The 22001-nt window shown below is 37.1% G+C and overlaps 1 protein-coding gene across 8 annotated transcripts in view; it reads right to left on the bottom strand.

The window, feature by feature from the left end:
* The window catches only part of LOC129475585 (zinc finger protein 81), a 97803-nt gene that overhangs the window by 2120 nt on the left and 73682 nt on the right, over nucleotides 1–22001 (bottom strand). For 7 of the 8 annotated variants that reach the window (XM_055267734.2, XM_063634413.1, XM_063634411.1 and 4 more), the window contains one exon: nucleotides 5725–8576. The exons of the other annotated variant lie outside the window; for it this stretch is intronic. In XM_055267734.2, coding sequence (XP_055123709.1) covers nucleotides 6868–8576 — 1709 coding nt within the window. In that variant the 3' untranslated portion in view covers nucleotides 5725–6867. Of the gene's footprint in view, nucleotides 1–5724; nucleotides 8577–22001 lie in introns of those variants that run through there. 8 annotated transcript variants of the gene reach the window in all.

Raw genomic sequence — 22001 nt, 5'->3', positions numbered from 1 at the left:
TCCTCCATTAAAACACTCGTTGGAAACGCTGTTCTCTATGAGCCCCTTGCTCACCTGGTATGTTTTTACCTCTCTGGCTGCTCCTTGTCATTATCTTCTATAGACATATCCTTCTCGACCCAAAGCACAAGCTTTGGTCTTAGGCCTGCTTTTCCTGTTACTCCCTACATTTTCTTTAGATAGTTGGATGACACTAAGATGCCGGAAACAAGCTCTCAAATCCCACCTCAGTGTCCCAAGCACAGAGAGTTGTAGGGGGACCTATGCGGGCTCAGGAAGTGAGGTGTATCTAATACCCATTAAGAAATTCTCTCCATGCATAGTTCTAAGAGCTCTACACAATATGCATTAACTTCTTGTTAATGAACTGTGTACCTGCAAAAAAGATACGTGGAAATCCTAATCTCTAGAACCTCAGAATACAATTTTATTTGGAAATAGAGTACAGAGGTAATTAAGTTAAAATGGGGCCATTAAAGTGAACCCCAATCCAATATAACTAGTGTCCTTATAAAAGGCGAAATTTGGAAACACAGCCAGACACACAGAGGGAACATGATGTGAAGAAACACAGGGAGAAAACAGCCATCTGACAGGAATAATGCATCCATAAGCCAAATAACACCTGAGGCTCTCAAAAGCTAGGAGAGAGGCATGGAACAGTTCCTTCCCTAGCACCTTCAGAGGGAGCATGGCCCTGCTGACACCGTGATTCGGATCTCCAGCCTCAAGAACTGTGAGACAATTTCTGCTGTTTCAGGCTGCCCAATTTGTGGTACTTTGTTATAGCAGCCCTAGGAAAGAAATATGCTTCTTAGTCAAATCTATGATAGGTGCTAGTGTGTACCTCTTTTATAGATGAAAACCATCAGGACAGAGAGGTTAACTAACCTTCCTAAGGTCACATAAACTAGTATATTGGTAGAGCCAGGATTGAAACCCTGGCAGATGGGTTCCTGAGCCTATCTACCTAACCACTATGCAAACTATCTTTTAGTATTTTTAACAGCATTGTTCCCAGTGACAAAAAAGGGTTGAAAATGGGAGTGAATAAATTTTAACAATGCAAATAGTTTAATACATTATTGTATATCCACCCCATAAACTATCATGCAACCATTCAAAAGAAATATTGTTGAATAATAATAAAGCAAGCTGCAGAGATGGTTGTATGTTATGATCCCATTTTTGAAAATCAAAGGAGGAAACAATCTTATATAACTTCTGATTACAAGCATGGGAACTTATGTATGTCTATATATGATTATGAGCACAGAGTAGAGATTAAAACATGAAAGTGTTCACAGTAGTTTATTAGTATTGGTCATCTGTTAGGGAAGAATAGTGGAGGAAGAAATGCAATAAATAATGAATGTATCAGTTAGCTTTTTGCTGAGTTGTTATCATGCCGCCCAAAACTTAGTGACTTAAAACACTTAACGTTTTAATCCATTATTCTGGTAGTTGTTTGGGATGGCTGGGATGGATGGCAGAAACTTCCTTATCTGGGCCAGTGTATTATTAACCTATTACTGTGTAACAAATTACCCTAAAATTTAGCAGCTTAAAACAACATTTATTGTCTTGCAGTTTCTGTGGGTCAGGAATTCGTGTGGCTCAAAAGATGCCTCTGGCTGAAGGTCTCTCATGAGTCAAGCTATCTGGCTTACAGTCAAGCTATTTGGCTGTGGTCCTCATCTAAAGGTTAAACTGGGGGAGGTATGCTTCAAAGTTCACTCATGTGGGCCTTTCCACAGGGCTATCTCATGATGTAGCAGCAGGTTTCCCCTATGATGAGCCATCCGAGAGAGTAAGCAAGCACCCAAAATGGAAGCCACAGTCTTTTTGTAACTAATCTTGGACATGACGTCCCATTACCTCTGCCTCATTCTATTCACTAGAACCAAGTCACTAATTCCAGTCCAAACTCAAGAGGAGGGGATTATATAAGAGTGAGAATACCAGGAGGTGGGAATCATTCAGGGTCACCTCAGAGACTGCCAGCCAAAGTTGCCTTGACCAAGACTGGATGCCTAGGATAGCTTCATTCATATGTCTGGCAGTTGAAAATCTGGTTGGTGTAGGGTATCTCAACTGGGATGGCTGGTCTTTGCTCCATTACTGCTCCATGTGATCTCTCTCATTTTCCAACAGCACAGTTCAGGCTTTTCCACACATGGGTTCAGGATTCCAAAGAGCCGCAAAAGTGGGCAAGCCTCATTATGCAGGCACTTCTCAAGCCTCTGCTTGTATCATATTTGTTAATGTCCCATTGGCCAACAAAATAGCCAAGCCCAGTTGCAGGGGTTGAAGAAATAGATTCTACCTCTTGATGGGCGAAGTGGCAAAGTCACACTGAAAAGGACACATGTTCTGATAGTAGGAGACAATGGAGACTGTCCAGACTTCTAGTTTCTGCCTAGCATGTAGACATCTGGAAAGAACACTGCTCCCATCTTTATAACAAGAACAAAGCTGGGTAATCTGCAAAAACATAAGTTTTCTCGAACCCATTAGAGAGCTAAGATTACAGAGCAACCAACTAGTTTGAAACATAATAAAAGACAAGTGCCTCTCCTGGACCATCTGTGGTACAGCAGGAAGGAAGATGAGGCCACTATATAAGCAGTAAGAATTCAACAAGAATTTTTAATGAATTGCTAAAGGCTGAGTGCGGGAGACTCATGAGAACTGTAGACCTAAGGGTAGTTGGTCTCTACTCGCAGGCTCTTCTCCATAGTCATCCACTGAGTGCTCTCAAGAAACACGGGGAGAAGGAAGAAGACTGGAGAAAGCCTACCTCCGTGGGGTAGGCCTGCAAGGGGGCTGCTGCTAATATAGAAATGGCACAAAGCTCCAATGAAACCCTACTCCCCTAAAGAACAAAATCCTTAAGCCACTAAAAGAAGTGCAGCAAACCCTGTTGCCCTCAGGACACAGGTAAAGATTCACTGTGACTAGAGTGAGGGAAATGGAAAAAAAAAAATTCCACCCATGATAAAAGGGCAGGAAATCATCCTGGGCCCAGATCATTAAAGGCCTTCTACCAGTGGAAGAGGGCAGGATCACTAAAAAATCCCACCCTCAAGACCCAGGGATTCAGGGCCTGACAAAAACTGAGGCTGGCCCAGGACAACCCTGCCCCCCAACTCACCAGGTCAGCAAGAACCAAGTAATAACAGTTGTCTGCTACTAACGTAGAGGCAACAACATGGAGAAAGACCCTCCCTCAGATGCAGGCACACAGGAAAGGCCTACAGGCCTAAAGGCAAGTGTGGTCTGGGAAAAATATAATTCTCTGGACAAACCAGTGCCTACCTCAAGCATAAGATAACATTAGAGGAATTTTAAGTCTATGGTACAGCAAAGGTAACACTGGCAACAAAGAAACACAAACTCAGCCCAACTCCTGATTAGATGGATTCAATCTCCCCATGCTAATGGCCTATCAAAAGGGCAACCATGGCTATTTCCAGGAATAATTACTATTTACCTCAGTTTCTACTATCCTACATACAACATCTGTGACATTCAGCCAAAAATTATTAGATGCAAAAGAGCAAGAGAAGACAACAACAGACCTAGACTCAGTTGACCTAGTAGTTGGAACTATCAGACAGGGAGTTAAAAATAACTATGATTAATATGTTAGAGGCTATTATGGGCTGAATGTTTGCATCCTCCCCCAAAATTCATATGTTAAAATCCTAATCCTCAATGTGATGGTATTAGGAGGTGGAGCCTTTGGGAGGTAGTTAGGTAATGTGGGTGGAGACCTCATGAATGGGATTGGTGCCCTTATAAAAGGGATCCCAAAGAGTTCTCTAGCTGTAGACATGGGAAAATACAAGGAGAAGTGAGCAGTTTGCAACCTTGAAGAGGGCCGTCACCAAGACCTAACCGTGCTAGATTCTGATCTCAGTCTTCCAGGCTCCAGAACTGTGAGGAATAAATTTCTGTTGTTTATAAGCCACCAAGTCTATGGTGCTTTATTACAGCAGCTCAAACTGACTAAGACAAAGGGTAGAGGGGAAAACATGAACATGCATGAAAAGATGGGGAACTTCAGCAGATATATGAAAACTGTAAGAATCAAATGGAAATATTAGAAATAAAAATAAAACACAACTGAGTTGAAGAATGCCTTCAATGGGTTCATCAGTAGACTTGACAAAGCCAGGGTAAGGGAAAAAACATCAGTGAATTTGAAGATGGATCAATAGAAATTATCCTAACTGAAACACAAAGAGAAATAAAGACTGAAGGACACATATACAGGGATGAAGACATCTGTAGCATTTTTCTACCTAACACAGTGTGTCTTCTGGTCACAAATTATTCACATTACCACCCCATGCAAAATATGTTCACCCCTATTCCAGGACCTCCAAATTTCTCATCCAAAATTGTGGCATCAAGCTCCAATCCAGAATCTCAAGTCTTCTGTATCAGGTTCAGTTGTGGCTGAGGTTCCTTGGGTACAGTTTTTCAGTTTCTTGATCCAGATACCTGTGAGCTAAATGACAAGTTATATGCCCCCCAACACACATCTAATATATACAATGGTGGGATAGGTACAGGATAACTGTAATAGACACTCCCATTCAAAAAGAGGAGGACCACGAGGCACGTATCAGTCACTGTTCCATAACAATTCTGAAACCCCACAGAGCAAATGTTGTCAGTTCCCTTGGCTCCAGGGGCAGATAATGTTTCTTGATTAGGGCACAGTTCTCCCTGGGAATGGCTCCCCAGTCCATTTTAATATATTGTTCTTGGGTCTTCCCTCTGAGATGCCCTTCATTTTCCATAAGAAATGGACCATGTTTGCATCTGAGTAACTTTCTCAGCTTGTATCCTATTCACAGAAGTTAGGGAGGGGAATCCAGAGGCCACTTTTCATTTTGAACTGTTTCAGTCCCTGGAAGTCCAACCTGGAGGTAGTTTTACTAGTAAAACTCTATTAAAAACTTTGTGAGTTTCCTAGGAATCTGGTTTGGATCTACTCCTTTCCCCAAATGCCACATCAGCAATTCTTTTTAAGATAGGTCTCTCTCCACTTTGAGTAGTATGTCAGGCTTCTATGGGACAATGTCATGAAGATTTTTAGAAGCCCTTAAGTTTATCTGAGACGGTCTCCTAAGCACCAACTGAACTATTTCACACACTGTAATAAAGAGTCTTACAGACACAACCATGATTTGATCTTTACCCTGAGGCCATTTTTTACCTTGAGAATAGTTAGATAGCTGGAGAGACTAGCGATGTGAAACCATTATTTTTCAACCCAGCAATCCTTGGCTTTTCCGTATTTCTTCTGAATTCTGCTTGCCAAAGAAACAGTTATTTCCTTAGTTCATTTCTCTCTTTCTATATCTTATCATATGCAGCTAAAAGAAGCAAACTGATACTTCCCATATTCTGCTGCAAATCTCCTTAGCCAGATCCACCAGTTCGTTTGGTCCATTCTCTATCTTCCCAGAGTATGGTGACGACTGTTTTTCTATATTTTCCCTACTAAATAACATGGGTTGCCATCTATTCAACCTTTGTCATTTGAGGAAAAACAGTTTTCCTCACTGTTTTTCCAGTTTCTACGTGCCACTCAGACCCAAAGCCAATGCCACATGTCACATTTTGGTCCACTATGCCCCCTCCCCCAAACATATACTTTCAAATATTACTTAGCATTTTCTGTACAACAAACTACCCCCAAAACTTATGTTGCTTAAAACTATAATCATTTTATTTATCTCACAATTCCGTAAATCAGCTGGAATAACTGGTATGGCTCTTCTGGGCTAGGCTGGCTCAGCTGGTGCTAGAGGTCTTGGAAAACCTCACTCCCAATTCTGACAATTGGCAGGCTACTTGGTCTAAGGGGCCTCAGCAAGGCTGGCTCACCACTGCTCCATGTGGTGGCTCCTCACCCCCCAGTGGGGCAATTTGAGATTCTTCAGGTTTGCAAAGAGCAGCGAGAGGGTAAGCTTCAAGGCAGGCTTTGCACACTTCTCCAGCTTCTTATTGATTCTCTGCTAATTTCCATTGGCCAAAGAAAGTCACATGGCCAAGTTCAAAGTCAAGTAGTAGACAAAGAGACGCTACTTGGGATGGAAGGAATCTGTGGCTACTTTGCATTGTACCACAACAAAAGAAAACAAGATACTATGTCATGGAAACCAGTACGAATGATAGGATTATATTTGTGTGTTCTTATAAAATTATATCTGCAGATGTGTGTATATATAAAACCAAAGTGACTTTTAAATTGTGGACTCACTTGATAGAAATAATCAGTAAGAAACATATTTGATAGACATATTCAGTAAGAAACATTTGATGGACATAATTATTCTAAATTTGAAAAAATTTTAATATTCCTCCTGTTATGCACTGTGTTCTGCCACAAACACCCTATAGAACTGGCAGTAGGTCTACTCATCAGTTACATTATTTTGCTGCACTACCTTTCATTTTGTTATCACTTTAAATTGCTTAATATAACACAGTAAACCTGACCATCATTTACATAATTTTGCACTCTCCTTCCTATAAAGAATTTGGTAACAATTTAACTTATAATACTTTCTATAGGAAGGCTTTTCCTAACACACCAAACTGACAACATTTTTCCCAGTATGACTTTTACTATATTTCATGAGGCTGTGCAAATTCTCTCTCCTTCAATGCATTTTTAAGAGAGTTTCTTCTGAATAATTTTTTTCCATCTCAAGTGAGATAGCCTGATGCTTTTCCTTATACAACATATTCATATAGGATCTGTCTTGGATGAATTTTATAATATATAGTTAGACCTGACTTTTGTCAGCCTTATAAGGCTCTCATTTTCAAGAAACAGGATTACTTTCATGTATGAATATTGCGATGCATACTGAGAACTGATTTCTGGGTGAACCCTTTTCCACAGTCACTGCATTTATACGGTTTATCTCCAGTATGAATTGTCTGATGTTTATTGAAATTTGACCTATCAGTGAAGGCTTTCCCACATTCTGCACATATATATGGTTTCTCCCCTGTGTGAATTCGTTGATGTACTTTGAGATGTGGTTTCTTGGAGAAGGATTTCTCACAGTCAGGACATTTATAAGGCTTCTCTGTAGTATGAATTCTCTGATGTGTAATCAACTCTGACTTCTGGATGAAGGCCCTCCCACAATCAGCACAAACATATGGTTTCTCTCCAGTGTGAATGGTCTGGTGTTTATTGAAATTTGACCTGTCGGTGAAGGCCTTCCCACATTCAGCACATATATAAGACTTTTCTCCAGTATGAGACTTCTGGTGAGTATTGAGATTTGACCTGTTGGTGAAAGCCTTCCCACATTCAGTGCATATATAGGGTTTCTCTCCTGTGTGAATTCTCTTATGCATCTGGAGTTGTGACTTAGAAGGGAAAGATTTCCCACAGTCACTGCATTCATAAGGCTTCTCTCCAGTGTGAATTCTTTGATGTGCAATCAAGTGTGCCTTCTGGATGAAGGCCTGCCCACATTGAGTACAGATATAGGACCTCTCTCCTGTATGAATTCTCTGATGCATCCTGAGTGTTGATTTTTGGGTAAAGGCTTTCCCACACTCACTGCATTTGTGATGTCTCTCTCCAGTGTGAATTTTCTGATGTATATTGAGGGCTGAGTTCAGGGAGAAGCCTTTACCACATTCACTGCATTCAAAGAGTTTTTCTCCAGTATGAGTTGTCTGATGCCTGAGTAGAGATGACACCTGGAAAAATGATTTCCCACATTCATTGCATTTATAGGGTTTCTCTCTAGTATGAGTTTTCTCATGCATAATTAATTCTGAATTCTGGATGAAGGCCTTCCCACATTTAGTACATATGTAGAGTTTTTCATCTCTATGAACTCTCAGATATATACTGAGTAGTGGCTTCTGTGTAAAAACATTTACACATTTGCTAAGCTCATGAGGTTTTTCCACAGTATGAATTTTCTGAGGAGCAAAGAAATGTGACCTCTGGGTGAAGATCTTCCCAAATTCAGTACATGTGTTTGCCTTCTCTCCAATGGGAAATTTCACATTTTGACTGAGTGAGTGTTTGAGGCTGAGGACTTTTCCACATTGATTACGTTCACAGAACTTCACTCCTGTATGTGTATTTTCGTGGTGACTATAAGAAGAGTTCTGGGTAAAAACTTGACCATGCCCAATAGTTTTATCCAGGTTCTTTGCTGCATTGCTTTTATTATGAATACGTAAGTCTAAATTATGCTTAAAACTCTTCCCAAATGAATCACGTTTATGGGGTCTTTTCTGTGAAAGAATGAGATTTGGGTTTGGGTGAACAAATTTTCCAATGTCTTTATATTCATAATCCCACTCTGTATTCAATATTTTCTTATTGAGGAAAGTAGTGCGACTCAGAAGTTTGTTGTGTTTTTCCTGACATCTCTTTATCTGTTCAGCATCTTGCCACAATTCTTCTAAAATAGAGTATAATGAATCATCTCTTGTATCTTCACCCTCCATTTCACTATGAAATGTAGATTTTCCAGAAATTCTCCTCTGGGAAGGCTTAATTCCAAATTTCCCATCTAAAAAGAGAAAGAAAAAGTAAAATTGACACAAATAATAGACTGCAAGAGATTAAAAGGTACACATAAGCTAATACAAACTGAACACATGGAAATCAGTAAATCTCATGATGACAATGATGACAGGCGATACATATATAGCACTTTTATGTGCCAAACTCTTACATGACACTTACAGTATTCCAGGCACCATTATAAGAAATATATGCAGTCACGCATTGCTTGACAACAGGCATACAGTCTGAGAAAGCTGTCATTAGGCAATTTCGTTGTTGTGTAAACATCATAGAGTATACAGTACTTATAAAAACCCAGATGGTATAACCTACTACACATCTAGGCTGTATGGTATAGAATATTGCTCCTATGCTACAAACCCATATAGCATGTGACTGTACTGAATACTGTAGGCAACTATAATACAGTAGTAAGTATTTGTGTATTTAAACGTATCTAAACATAAAAAAGGTAATGCATTGCACTACAACGCAGCAATGGCCATGATGTAAGTAGGTGATAAACATTTTTCAATTTCGTTACAATCTTAAGTCACTCAATATCATTATGTGATACATGACTGTACATATGAACTCATTTAATCCTTTCAGAGGTCCTATGAGGTATCTACTATTACTATCCACCTTTTGTAGATGAGAAAAGTGAAGCTCATGACAGTTACATCATTTGCCGTAAAACATGGTTATTAAGTGTTGGAGGCTGGCATTTAACATAAGCAGTCTAGTTCTATTTTGGTAGGAAGCTTGGCTATTAGGTAGGGTGGACAGAAGATTGATAATAAAAGAGTTTTCAGGGGAAAGATCTAGGAGGGCCTAGGCTTGGAGTTTAAGTCCTCATTAGCTTTCAATTCTTTTTTTTCCACTAATAGATGATACTTTATTGAATCCTGGTATGTGTACAAGTCCAAAAATGCATACACATGTATCTTCTTGCCTAAATATTAAATATAACCATCAGCTTACTTCTGACATTGTGTTTAAGAGTGAGAACCCTGATTGACAAGGATGAGTGTTCACACTTTGAATCTTGCTCTCTACAACAACTCTTCTCGATGGGTTTCAATTCTTTCAATTCTGTGGGGCTTCTAATATAGGTAGGTCCTTTGCTATGTGCTTGAAAGTTTTCTTCATAGGGACTAGAGGTGCATATGTCTTACTTTGTTGACACCACACTGTTCTCCTAACAAGCAGTGCTTGTAAAAGATAATAAAAAATGTTTATTGAATTTAATAGAGGGGATGATAACTACAAATTTAAGTGGTCATATTACTGTCTTTCATGGAGCTGGCTCAATACATAGTGAAGAATGAATATGATCAAAATACAATAAATGAATGAATTTTACTTCACCTTGATGATAAAATTCTCCATATTTTTCTTTTCTTTATTCTTTTTGAAATAGGGTCTCACTCTGTTACCCAGGCTGCTGGAGTGCAGGCTGCTCACGGCAGCCTTGTACTCTTGGGCTCAAATGATCCTCCTGCCTCAGCCTCCCAAGTGTCGGGGATCATGCCTCACCAAGCCAGCTAATTTTTACATAATTTGTTTTTCGACATGGGGTCTCATTATGTTGCCCAGACTGGTCTCAAACCCCTAGCCTCAAGCCATCCTCCTGCCTCAGCTTCCTGAGTAGCTGGGATTGCAGAATTGTTTTTTCTTTTATGACAAATGCTCTGGTATTTATACTCATTTTCAATTCTAAATCCTCACTAATCTTGCTTATCAGCAAAAATCCAAAATTTATGTGATAAAAATAATTTATTCATGTCTATAAAAATATTGTAGTCATAGCCATCCTAACCTATACAAACAATAAATAGATGTCTATACTCCAACTCTACATCCAGGTGTAATTGTTTTCTTGGACATACATTATATATATATCTAACAAAAAATAGCAGAAAAGACAAGTCATCTCTGGTAGAGACTGAAAGCTACCCACTAGAATCTGTTTCCCCATTCTTTTGCATTTAACAGAGTAGCATCCAGGCATACAGATGCCCAGTCATAGAGCATTTCTTAGCCTCCTTTGAAATTAGTGTGGCCATGTGACAATGTTCTCATCAAGAGAATTTGAGAGAAAATGATGGTGCCACTTTCAGATGGGAGCACTGAGACCATAGGCATGTTTTCTCCACACGCACTTCTACCTTCTTGCTTACTAAAACCTGGACTTGGCAGAAACACAGAGTCAAGCACACAGATCCCACAAAAATCCTAAGAGATGGTGGAGTAACGTGTTGGAAGGAGCTTGGATTCCTGAACAATCATGAGCAATGAGGTTTCCTATGAGAGGGAAATACAATTCCTTACTATTTTAGTCACTGTATTTGACAATCTATTCCTACAAATTAGCATTAGCATAATTCATACATTATTCTTGCCCAGAGTGGGAATTGCAGATGTTTCCATTCCTAGTACAGTGCGTGAGACATACTAGATTATTGATAAATAATTTTAACATGAATAAATTATACCACTGACTTTTTCAATAAGAGATTTTTAGATACTGAGAATGCTCTGAGTCATCAAATCCACTTGTCCCCTTTTAGTCAGTTTGATACTGTACTTCAGACACATGTCCCATCCAAAATCCCATCCTCCTATTCTTAGGTTGCATTTGTATGCTCACACATCTGGCTTTAATTTATTCTGGAGATAGTAAGCACTGGATTCCTGGGCATGGTTTCAGAAGCAGTTCTACTTTTTACTTTATTTAAATTGTAAATCCCTTGCTGTACCAGACAATTATTTTTTATGTCACTAGTACCAATGTTCATCGTAAAACATTTGCTCCTGCAATAAAAAGCCTCTTTATACCTCTCCTGAGCCCCCGATTCTATGAACAGTACATAAATGAAGAGTCATCAGTCTAGAAAAAAGAGCTGCTCACGTGAGCTTACATTCTACTTGTCACACACAAAGATGCCTCAAAAGAGTCCAGTTTATTTTCAAATCAAAGGACATATTCATGTCCTCTTTCCCCATTAAGCCTGCTTAGCATTTTCTTTTATGCCATTAAAAAAGGTATGTGTGCTTCATCAAGCAGTTTAAGAATTTTTATTTAGAAAATTAATCTAATCAGGCCGGGCGCGGTGGCTCACGCTTGTAATCCCAGCACTTCGGGAGGCCGAGGCGGGTGGATCACGAGGTCAGGAGATCGAGACCATCCTGGCTAAGATGGTGAAACCCCGTCTCTACTAAAAATGCAAAAAATTAGCCGGGCGTGGTGGCGGGCGCCTGTAGTTCCAGCTACTCGGAGAGGCTGAGGCAGGAGAATGGCATGAACCCGGGAGGCGAAGCTTGCAGTGAGCCGAGATTGCGCCACTGCACTCCAGCCTGGGCGACAGAGCAAGACTCTGTCTCAAAAAAAAAAAAAAAAAAGAAAAGAAAGAAAATTAATCTAATCATATTGCTAGCAAGTTTTTTCTTCTGAATGTCAAAAGCAGGCACTCTCTATGCTATTCATTTTGCTAATCCCTGTAATAGACTCCTAATTATAACAGAAACACAATGTGTAAGAGGGTAAACTTTTAAATATTTGGTGCCATTGTGTTTACTTTCCAATAACAATCTTTGCTGAATTCCTCTCAGTATAATTTTTTGAAATCCCTCTAAAACACAGCAAAATTCTATTCTTATCCCCCACAAATTCCATTAGTTAATATTGGTAAGTATTTTCTTCATGCTCAACATTTGAATGATGAAAATAAGATACGAGCTCTTATTTTCAGAGACTTTCAAAAATTACTGGGGGCAAAAGCATCTGGGACATGGGGAAACAGAAATGGGGAAGAATAATAAATAATGGAGTAGTAAATCTGGAGTAGGTAAGAGCCATTTCATGGAATAGATGAAAGCCTGAACACAAAAGGAAAATGTCTATTACCTGGACAGGCAGAGCACAAAATAATAAAAAGCCCAGATACACAGACACACTTCATATACGACAGGCATTAAAGACCAGGCGAACAATTTGAAGTAAGCGTAAATTAAGGAAACTGTACAGATAAAATTTTAAACTGGGAATAATGGTAATCTTATAGATGGCACTGAGAGAAAAGTTATTGGTCATGTGTTATATAATATGGAGTAACTGTAAGATTACTTCATGAAGCTAATGACAAAGATAAATGCAATGTCTTAGGTAATGAAATCTATCAGTAGCATTTCAAAGATTAACTAGAAACAAGAATGGAATCTGCAGCTTCCATTAGGAACAGAATAATCCAAGCATAAGAAAATACAGACCTGTTTTGGAGTGATGTTACTGGAACTAAGATGAGAGGCTAAGTAGTATTCTTTAAAAAAGAAAAAATAGGAATTGCAGAGTAATTAGTAAGAAAAGACAGCTAAGAGGGAAGAAACAAGAAACAGCAGAATCTGACAAAATTTGGAATGTGAGGATTCCTGATTTGGGTAATGATGACGCCAATTCCTCCCATAGTGAGGATGAATAAAGTAGAATATTCAATGGGAATTGTGTGGTATGCAGGTAAGTAAGTACTAGAGCACAATTATAATACAGCACCTAGTGGTGTCAACATGGAAGTCATCAGAATACAAATAAAAACCTTAAGTGTTCCAAATGGAAGACCCCTTTGAGTTAATTACTATTAGAACAGATATCCTGGACAGTAAATGGTACCCCTAGCTAGTGCATCTTAGTTGGAAAAAAGTCTCTATGAAAAGTACATGAGACAAAATAGGAACAAGCAATTAACAGAGGGGAAACCTAAATGGATAGCAGATACTAGAAAGGGGGGAAGATAACACAATACCACTTTACATCCATTATATTGGCCACAAGATAAGAAATCTGAACGATGCTGAGTGTTGGCATAAATGTGGTAAAATAGGCACACTTGTGGATTGCACGTATACTCCAATGATCAACCAATACCAATTCTATATAAACATCCCTGAGGAATAATCTCACAGGCTAATTATTTTTTATTGAGGTATAATTTATATATACTTTATATAGTAAAGTGTAGATATTAACTGTAAAGCTCAATGAGTGTATGCAAAGCTATATAGTATAGATCTTAGCTATAAAGCTGAACTCCAATACTCATATGTATACACCCATGTAACCACAACTCAGATGAAAGTAGAAAACATTTTAATTATCCCAGAAAGTTCTCTGGTGGCCCTTTCAATAATTGACTCTCAGCGGTAACCACCATTCTGACCATAGATTGCCAATCATTTATCATCAATATTATCACAATCATAGATTAGTTTTGCTTGTCGTTGCTTGAACTTTATGTAAATTGAATCATATAGCATATACCCATTTGCATGTCTGGCTTCTTTTGTTCAACAAATTTTTTGAGGTTCGCCCAAGTTCTTGTAACAGTAGTTCATTCTTTTCATTGTTGTGTAGTATCACATTGTAAGAATATAGCATAATGCTCATCTATTCTACTGATGGACATTTGAGCGGTTTCAAATTTTGAGCAATTACGCTAAAGCTGGTATGAGCATTCTTGTACATTTCTTTTAGTGAATATATTTGCTTGTTTCTCTTAAATATATGCCTAGGAGTGGCACTACTGGGCCACAGAATTGGTATACATTTACTGTTAGTAGGTAATGCCTATCTTCCAAAGTGGTTGAAAGAATTTACACTCCTATCATCAATGAATGTGAATTCCAGTTGCTCTAAATACTCAACAACATTTGATAATTGTCAGTCTTAAATTTTAGCCCTTTTTTTGTATGTATGTATGTGTGTAGGGCTGCCACATTGTGGTTTTAATTTACATTCCTCTGATGAGTAATGATCTTTAGCACCTTCTCATATATATAATGCCCATTTGAATACCTCTTTTTACAAGTGCCTGTGTCTTTTACCTATTTTTTCTCTATTGATTTGTGAGAGTTCTTTATATATTCTGAATATAAAGTCATTTGTCAAATTTATGTATTGCAAATATCTTCTCCCAGCTTGTGGCTTCCCTATTAACTTTCTTAATGATATCTTTCAAAGAAGAGTAATTCTTTATTCTAATATAGTTCAATTTACTATCAAATGAGATATGAAGTATTCTCTCTTTATTTCCTTCAAAAGAACATAAATAATATTGGTATTATTTGTTCTCTAAAAGACCAGAGTTCACCAATGAAGCCATGTGGGTTGAGAGCTTTGTTTGTGGATAGGTTTTAAATTATAAGTTCAATTTATTTAATAGATAGAAATACTACTAAGATTTTAACCTTTTTTCTTGTGACATTTCTGGTAATTTCTGTTTTTCTAAGACTGTTCATTTCATTTTGGTTATCAAATGTTGGGGGATAAAGTTGGTCATAATATCTTCTTAGTATCCTTTTAAGGCCTGTAAGATTTGTAATGATGTTTCTTTTCTCATTCATGGCATTGATAATATGTGTTTTCTTTCTCCTCCTTGACTGATCTTGCTAAATTTATCAATTGTACTAATCTTTCAAAGAAGCAAATTTTGGCTTTGGTAGTTTTCACTTTTGTATGTCCTGAGGTGCAAACTTAGATGGCCAATTTTTAATCTTTTTAATTTTCTGGTAGATAGATATAAAATAAGAAACTTTCATCATAGTGCTTTAGTTTCATCTCACAAGTTTTTTTTTTTTTTTGGAGTCTCACTTCATTGCCCAGCCTGGAGTGCAGTGGTGCCATCTTGGCTCACTGCAACCTCTGCCTCTTGGGTTCAAGTGATTCTCCTGTCTCAGCCTCCCGAGTAGCTGGGATTACAGGCACCCACCACCACACCCGGCTAATTTTTGTATTTTTAGTAGAGATGGGGTTCACCATGTTGGCCAGGCTGGTCTCAAACTCCTGGCCTTAGGTGATCCACCCACCTCAGCCTCCCAAAGTACTGATTACAGGTGTGAGCCACTGCGCCCGGCCCCACAAGTTCTGATGTGTCATATTTTCACTATCATTTCACTCAATACATTTTCATTGTAATATCTTTTTTGATTTATGGGATATTTGGATGTGTGTTGCTTACTTTTCAAACATTTAGATTTTTTTAGTTGTTTTTCTGTTCAGAGTTTTAATTTAACAGTGGTTAGAGAACATACAGTCTATGACTTCAATCCTTTGAAATTTGATGCAAACAGCTTTATATCCCAAAATAGTCTATTCTGGTGAATGTGTCATGTATACTTGAAAAGAATGTGTATTCTGTAGTTGTTGGATGTAGTAACCTATGTATGTCAATTACATCATATTGGTTTATCATGTTCTAGGCTTCTACCTCTTTAGAGATTCTTTTGTGTGCTTGTTACAACAGTTAGAGAAATAGGTATGTTAAAATATCCAACTATGATTGTGCATTTTGTCTACTTCCCCTTTTAATACTGCCAATGTTTACTATATATTTTGAGGCTGTGTCATGAAGTACATAGAAAATTAGGTTTATATATATATATATATATACCTGTTGAATTGAAATTTTATCAACTTCAGAGAAAGAGGGTACACTGGTGAAGATACAAGACATTAAAGTGACAATACAGAAGTATTAATGAAAAAAACTTCTGCCAAAATGTTGACATCTTAGATGGAATACACAAACTCCTTGAAGGAACAAATTATTAAAACAAGAAGAAATAGAAAACCTGAATATTCCTATATTAAAGAAACTGAATTTGAAATTAAAGACAGTCCCACAAAGAAAACTTCAGATGACCCAGATGAGTTCACTGGTGAATTTTATCACATATTTAAGAAAAAGAAATTTAAAGTAATCTTATACAAAATCACAAGAGATGTGAACACTGAAAAATTCTAGCAAATATAGCAAGTTTACACAAAGTCTTTCAGAAAATAGAGCAGGCATGAAATTTCCAAACTAATTTTATGAAGCTAGAATTAACATGATACCAAAATCAAAGATATTATAAGGGAACCCCCACACACAAAACTAAAGACCAATCTCTCTCAAAGACATGGAGATTAAGATCCTTATCAAATATTAGTGAATCAAACCAGGAAATACATAAAAAGATAATACACCATGATGAAGTAAGGTTTATCTCAGGAATGTAAGTTTAGTTTGACATCTAAAAATCAATAAAAATTCACCATATTAGTAGAATAAAATGCACTTTTCAATAGATACATAAAAAGCATTTGGCATTTAGAAAATTCAACATCAATTCATGTTTAAGACTCTCATCAAACTAGGAATAGAAAGAAATTGCCACAAATTAATAAAGAGCATCTAAGAAAAATCACAGCTAATAACACCTAATGGTGAAAGACTGAAAGTTTTTGCCTTCAGATTGGGAACAAGATAAAATAAAAATAAAGAGCATATAGACCAAAAAGGAAATGACAGAAAGGCATGATAATGTTTGCAGAAAGTTTTATGGTGTTTATTCACAAAAAGACCCACTAGAATTAATAAGCAAAATTTAGCAAAGTCTCAGAATACAAGGTCAATGTACAAGAATCAATGGTAAGAGTTCTACTTCCAGTATGGAGAAGTAAGCTTCTGAAAAAGACCCTTCTACAGATAGTAAATGTAATCTCTAGAAAAACAAACAAAAATAAAAAACCAAACAAAAGCAGGCACAATTTGGAGGGGTGTCAAAAGTTAGAGGAAGTGACTAGCATGTAGTGAGTTCCCCCTTTTCTTAGGTTTCTGTTGAGAGTAGCTGCACTCCTAGCAGCAATGTGGAGCAGCTAAAATTCTCATAAAAGCTTGTAATCCTTTTGCGAGAGGAATCAGGGGAAGAAGGCCTGGGTACCCAGGACCACTAGAGATTAAGGGGGCAACTCAAAAAGAAAGAATCAAAAAAAGCAAATTCCTAATTCTGTGTATAAAATCTGCCTAAGTCTCTGGCTGACCCCTCAACTTTACATGGGTAGAGCAAACTGAAAGCAGGGCTGAAGTGCACCTGAGTTGCCACTCGCCTTAGGTGAGACAGCATTTCCAGTGTCAATCTAACCTAGTTAATTGCCTGCTGTGATAAGAACACTGACATTCTTCAGAACAATATAACAGAATACCACGTTACCATAAATATTGATAATGTTCAGGACACAATTCAAAATTACTCAAAATATGATGGAGCAGAAAAATGTTCTTTTGATCACCCTCCAGCATCCTCAGTAGCTAGTTTTAAAAATACGCTTTCCAGGATTAACAATTTTTTATCTGTCTGGCAGGTTATTTCAATATAAACAATTCTATAATACTAGAACTTGAGTTAATTTTTGTATAGGATGTGAAGTATGGGTCAAAGTGTGATTTTTTTCCCCCAGTACTGACATCCATTTGTTCCAGCACAATTTGAAAAGACTTTCATTTCTCCCTTCAAATTACATTGGCACCTTTGTCAAAAATCAGTTGTCTGTATATTAATGGATCTATTTTTAGTCTTTCCCTTCTGTTCCATTTATATATTAGTCTGTCTTTACACCAATACCATACTGTCCAGATTGCTATAGCTTTAAAGTAAATCTTAACATTCGGTAGTGTCAATCCTCCATACTTTTTCTTCTTTCTCAAGACTGTGTTGGTCATTCTAGGTCTTTCGCATATCCATATAAATTTTAAAATCTCTTTGACAGTTTTAACCCCCCCAAATTACAAATAATTGAATGAACAAGTAAAAGACAAATTAGTAAGGCATTAGCAGATTTCAACAACATGCAACCAACCTGAGTTATAGATTATAGAACACTGTACCCATCAACAGCTGAACATACATTCTTTGCAGGGACACACAAAACATTCCCCTAGGTAGACCATATGCTGAAATCATAAAGAGTATGCTCTCAGACCACAACAGGATTAAATTGGACAACATAGAGGAAATAGACAAAATTCCTTGAAAAGTACAACTTACTATGTCTGGCAAAAGATGAAACAAAAAATCTGAATAGCTCTATGTCTATTTAAAATATTAGGTTTGTCATTAAATCCTTCCTGTCAAGAAAACTCTAGGTCCAAATGGCTTCCTTGGTTAATTCCATGAAACATTAAAAGAAATAATAATCTCACACAAAGTATTTCAGAAAATAGAGAAGGGAACACATCATAACTCATTTTAGTAGCCAGTATAACCATAATATCAAAACATGACAAAGACATTGAAAAAAAAGAAAACCATGAACAAAATCACTCATGAAAAATGCAAACTTTTAAGTCAAATATCAGTAAGTAGAGTCCAACAACATATAATAAAGCTAATACGTCATAATCAACTAGTATTTATCTCAGAAATACAACGTTAATTCAACATTTAAAAATCAATGAATTCACCATAATAACAGAACAAAAAATGCTCATATATATAATATCACTCCAATAGATGCAGAAAAAGCATTTGACAAAATTCAACACTCAATCATGATTTAAAAAAATACTATGAAATAAGCTAGGATTAGAAAGGAACTTACATAGCCTGTTAAAGGGCAGGTACAGAAAACCTACAGCTAATATCGTAACTTAATGGTGAAAGACTGAAGTTTTTGCCCACAATATCAGAACCAAGACAAACATGCCCACATTCACCCCTTCCATTCAACATTGAACTGAAAGTCTTAGACAGTAAAATAATGAAAAGAAATTAAAACATGAGTTTGGAAAGGAAGATGTAAAAGTGTCCCTATTTTTAGGTGATAATGATTACTTATATGAAAAATCCTGAGGAACTTACAAGAAAACTAATAGGTAGATTTAGCAGTGCCTCAGGATACAAAGTTAATGCACGAAAATCAATCACTAGCAAATTATACTAGCAATAAACAATCTAAAAATAAAATTTAAAAAACTTTATATTAGCAATGAAAATCAAAAAATAAAACTAAAACAATGCCATGTAAAACAGAATCAAAAACATCAAGTACTTAGGGATAAACTTAATGAAGGTTTCCTATGACCTCTATGCTGAAGACTATACAATTCTGCTAAATGAAATTAAAGAACTGAATAATTGCAGAAATATGCCATGTTCATGGGTTAGAAGGCTCAATATTGTTAAGATGTCAATTCTCCTAAAATTGATCTACAGAGTCAACTGAACTCCAAACAAAATCCCAGTAGGCTTTTTTGTAAAAATTACAAACTGATTATAAAATGTATATGAAAATGCAAATGACCTAGAAGAGCAAAGTAATTTTTAAAAAGCAAAGTTGAAGGACTTATACTACCTGATTGAAGATTTACTGTAAAAACTACAGTAATAAAGATAGTATGGGTTTGCTAAAAGGATAATGTATTAACTATATTTTCTTATTTTCTGTACCCTTGATGTTCTGGCATCTGGGGCTTAACTGATCCTGGAGAGACTGCCCCCTCCCAGTGATAGCTAATTCTAGAGATTAGGAAATAACCTGACCTTGAGGATGCCTTTCATATGCAAAGCAGCCAATACATAGCCCATACCCACAACTGCCTCTTTTACTGAGCTCCCCCTGCTCTAGTCACCCCAGGGCCAGGTACCAAGCAACTGGGGAGAGTTCCTATACCCGAGAGCCCAGTGGAATTATTCAAACTAGCCAATCTTAAATCTGCCTAGCCTTCTGACCTTGCCTAGTCCATTCCTTCCCACAAAACCTAAATAATGGCTCTGGCCCATGCTTTCCCCTCACTCCTTCTAGATCCCAACTGACCTTGGTGCTTCCACATGTGTGGTATGCATGGCCCTGTATGGTGTGGTATGCCCCCGCCTCTTGGGAACTGTAACAAACTATCTTTCCAATGGCAGTTGTCTCCTGATCTGTTGGCTTCATCAAACCTAAATAATAATAAAACCGATCTTTTAAAGCAGACAGACAAATAGATTAATTGAATAGAAAAGAGAGACCAGATACAGGCTCATACACATAAAGTCAATTGATTTTGATAAACACACCAAGGAAATTCAATAGGAAAAGGAAAGCCCCTTCAACAAATGTTTCTGGAACAATTAGATATCAGTATTGAAAAATGAATCACAGACCTAACTGAAAAAGTTAAAATGATAAAACTTACAGAAGAAAGTATGAGAAAATCTGTGTGCCTTGTGGTAGGCAAAGATTTCTTAAACAGATCACAAAAGGTACTAACAATAAAACAGCTGATAAATTGGACTTCATCAAAATTAAAATGTTTGCTCTTTGATGGGCACCAAAAAGAAAATGAAATTTCAAGCCACAGATTGGAACAAAATATTAGCAATACATATATCTGGCAAAGGAGTTGTATCCAGTAAATATATTAAAACTCACTAATAAGAAGACAAACAACCTGATTAAAAAATGAGAAAGATATCTGAGTAGATATTTCACCTCAAAAAATGTACAAATGGTCAATAAGCACATAAAAAGATGCTTAACATCATTATTCTCATAAGAGAAATGCAACTTTAAATTATAACATCTGCTACAATAGCAAAAATAAAAGAGTTTGATGATAACAAGTGTTGACGAGGATGTGGAGCAAGAGGAATCCTTATGTATTGCTGCTGGGAATGTAAAATGGTACAGCCAATTTGGAATACAGTTTGGCAATTTCTTACAAAGGTAAGTATACACTTATTATATGACCTAGCAGTTCCAATCTTAGGTATTTACCCAAGAAAAATGTAAACGTATGTTCACACAAAGACATATGAGAATGTTCACTGCAGCTTCATTCATAATAACCAAATATTAACCACCTATCCATCAATAGGTGTAGAGATTAACGAATAGTAATATATTCATTCCATGAAATACTATTTGTCATTCAAAAGGAATAAACCAGAGATATACTTAATAACATGGATGAATTGCAAAATGATTATGCTGAACAAATAAAGCCAGACCCAAAAGAGTATGTAAGGTATTATTCCATTTATATAAAACCCTAATAAAGACACATCTAATCTAGAATGACAAAAAGCATGTCAGTGGTTGCCTGGGGCTGTGTGTATTGACTGCAAAGGGCATGAGGGAGCATTCTGTGTGAAGGAATGGTATATATCACAATAGGGGTGGTGGTTACACTGGTGTATACCTTTATCAAAACTCATCAAACTGTCCACTTAAAATAGATACATTTCATTTTGTGTAAATTCTACCTTAATAAAATGGATTTTAAAAGAAGAAATGCTAAGTGATAGTGATCATAAAGTCAGAAGATGGGAGAGAGGTACTAGGCCATGGGAAGGTGGAGAGGAGTGAGGAATCTGAAGGTGACACTTACAAAAGCAACGGGAGGTGAGGCTGGTTGTAGATGAGAGTTTGTTGGTACCTTAGAGTGAGAAGGTGAGAACGAAAGAAAGAATAAAGTGCGAGAGTGCTAGGAAGAACAGAAGCGAGGCAACCAATGGATTTTCAAAAAGTCAAATCCAGTAAAACTGAAATGTATGTGATAAGAATCTAAGACTCTGGGGTGTGGTTTAAGGAATTACACATAAAAATGGGACGGAAGGAAGGAAAGAATAT

The sequence above is a fragment of the Symphalangus syndactylus genome, chromosome X (assembly GCF_028878055.3).
Source record: "Symphalangus syndactylus isolate Jambi chromosome X, NHGRI_mSymSyn1-v2.1_pri, whole genome shotgun sequence".
Classification (NCBI taxonomy): Eukaryota; Metazoa; Chordata; class Mammalia; order Primates; family Hylobatidae; genus Symphalangus; species Symphalangus syndactylus.
This window is presented reverse-complemented; position numbering and strand designations above follow the sequence as displayed.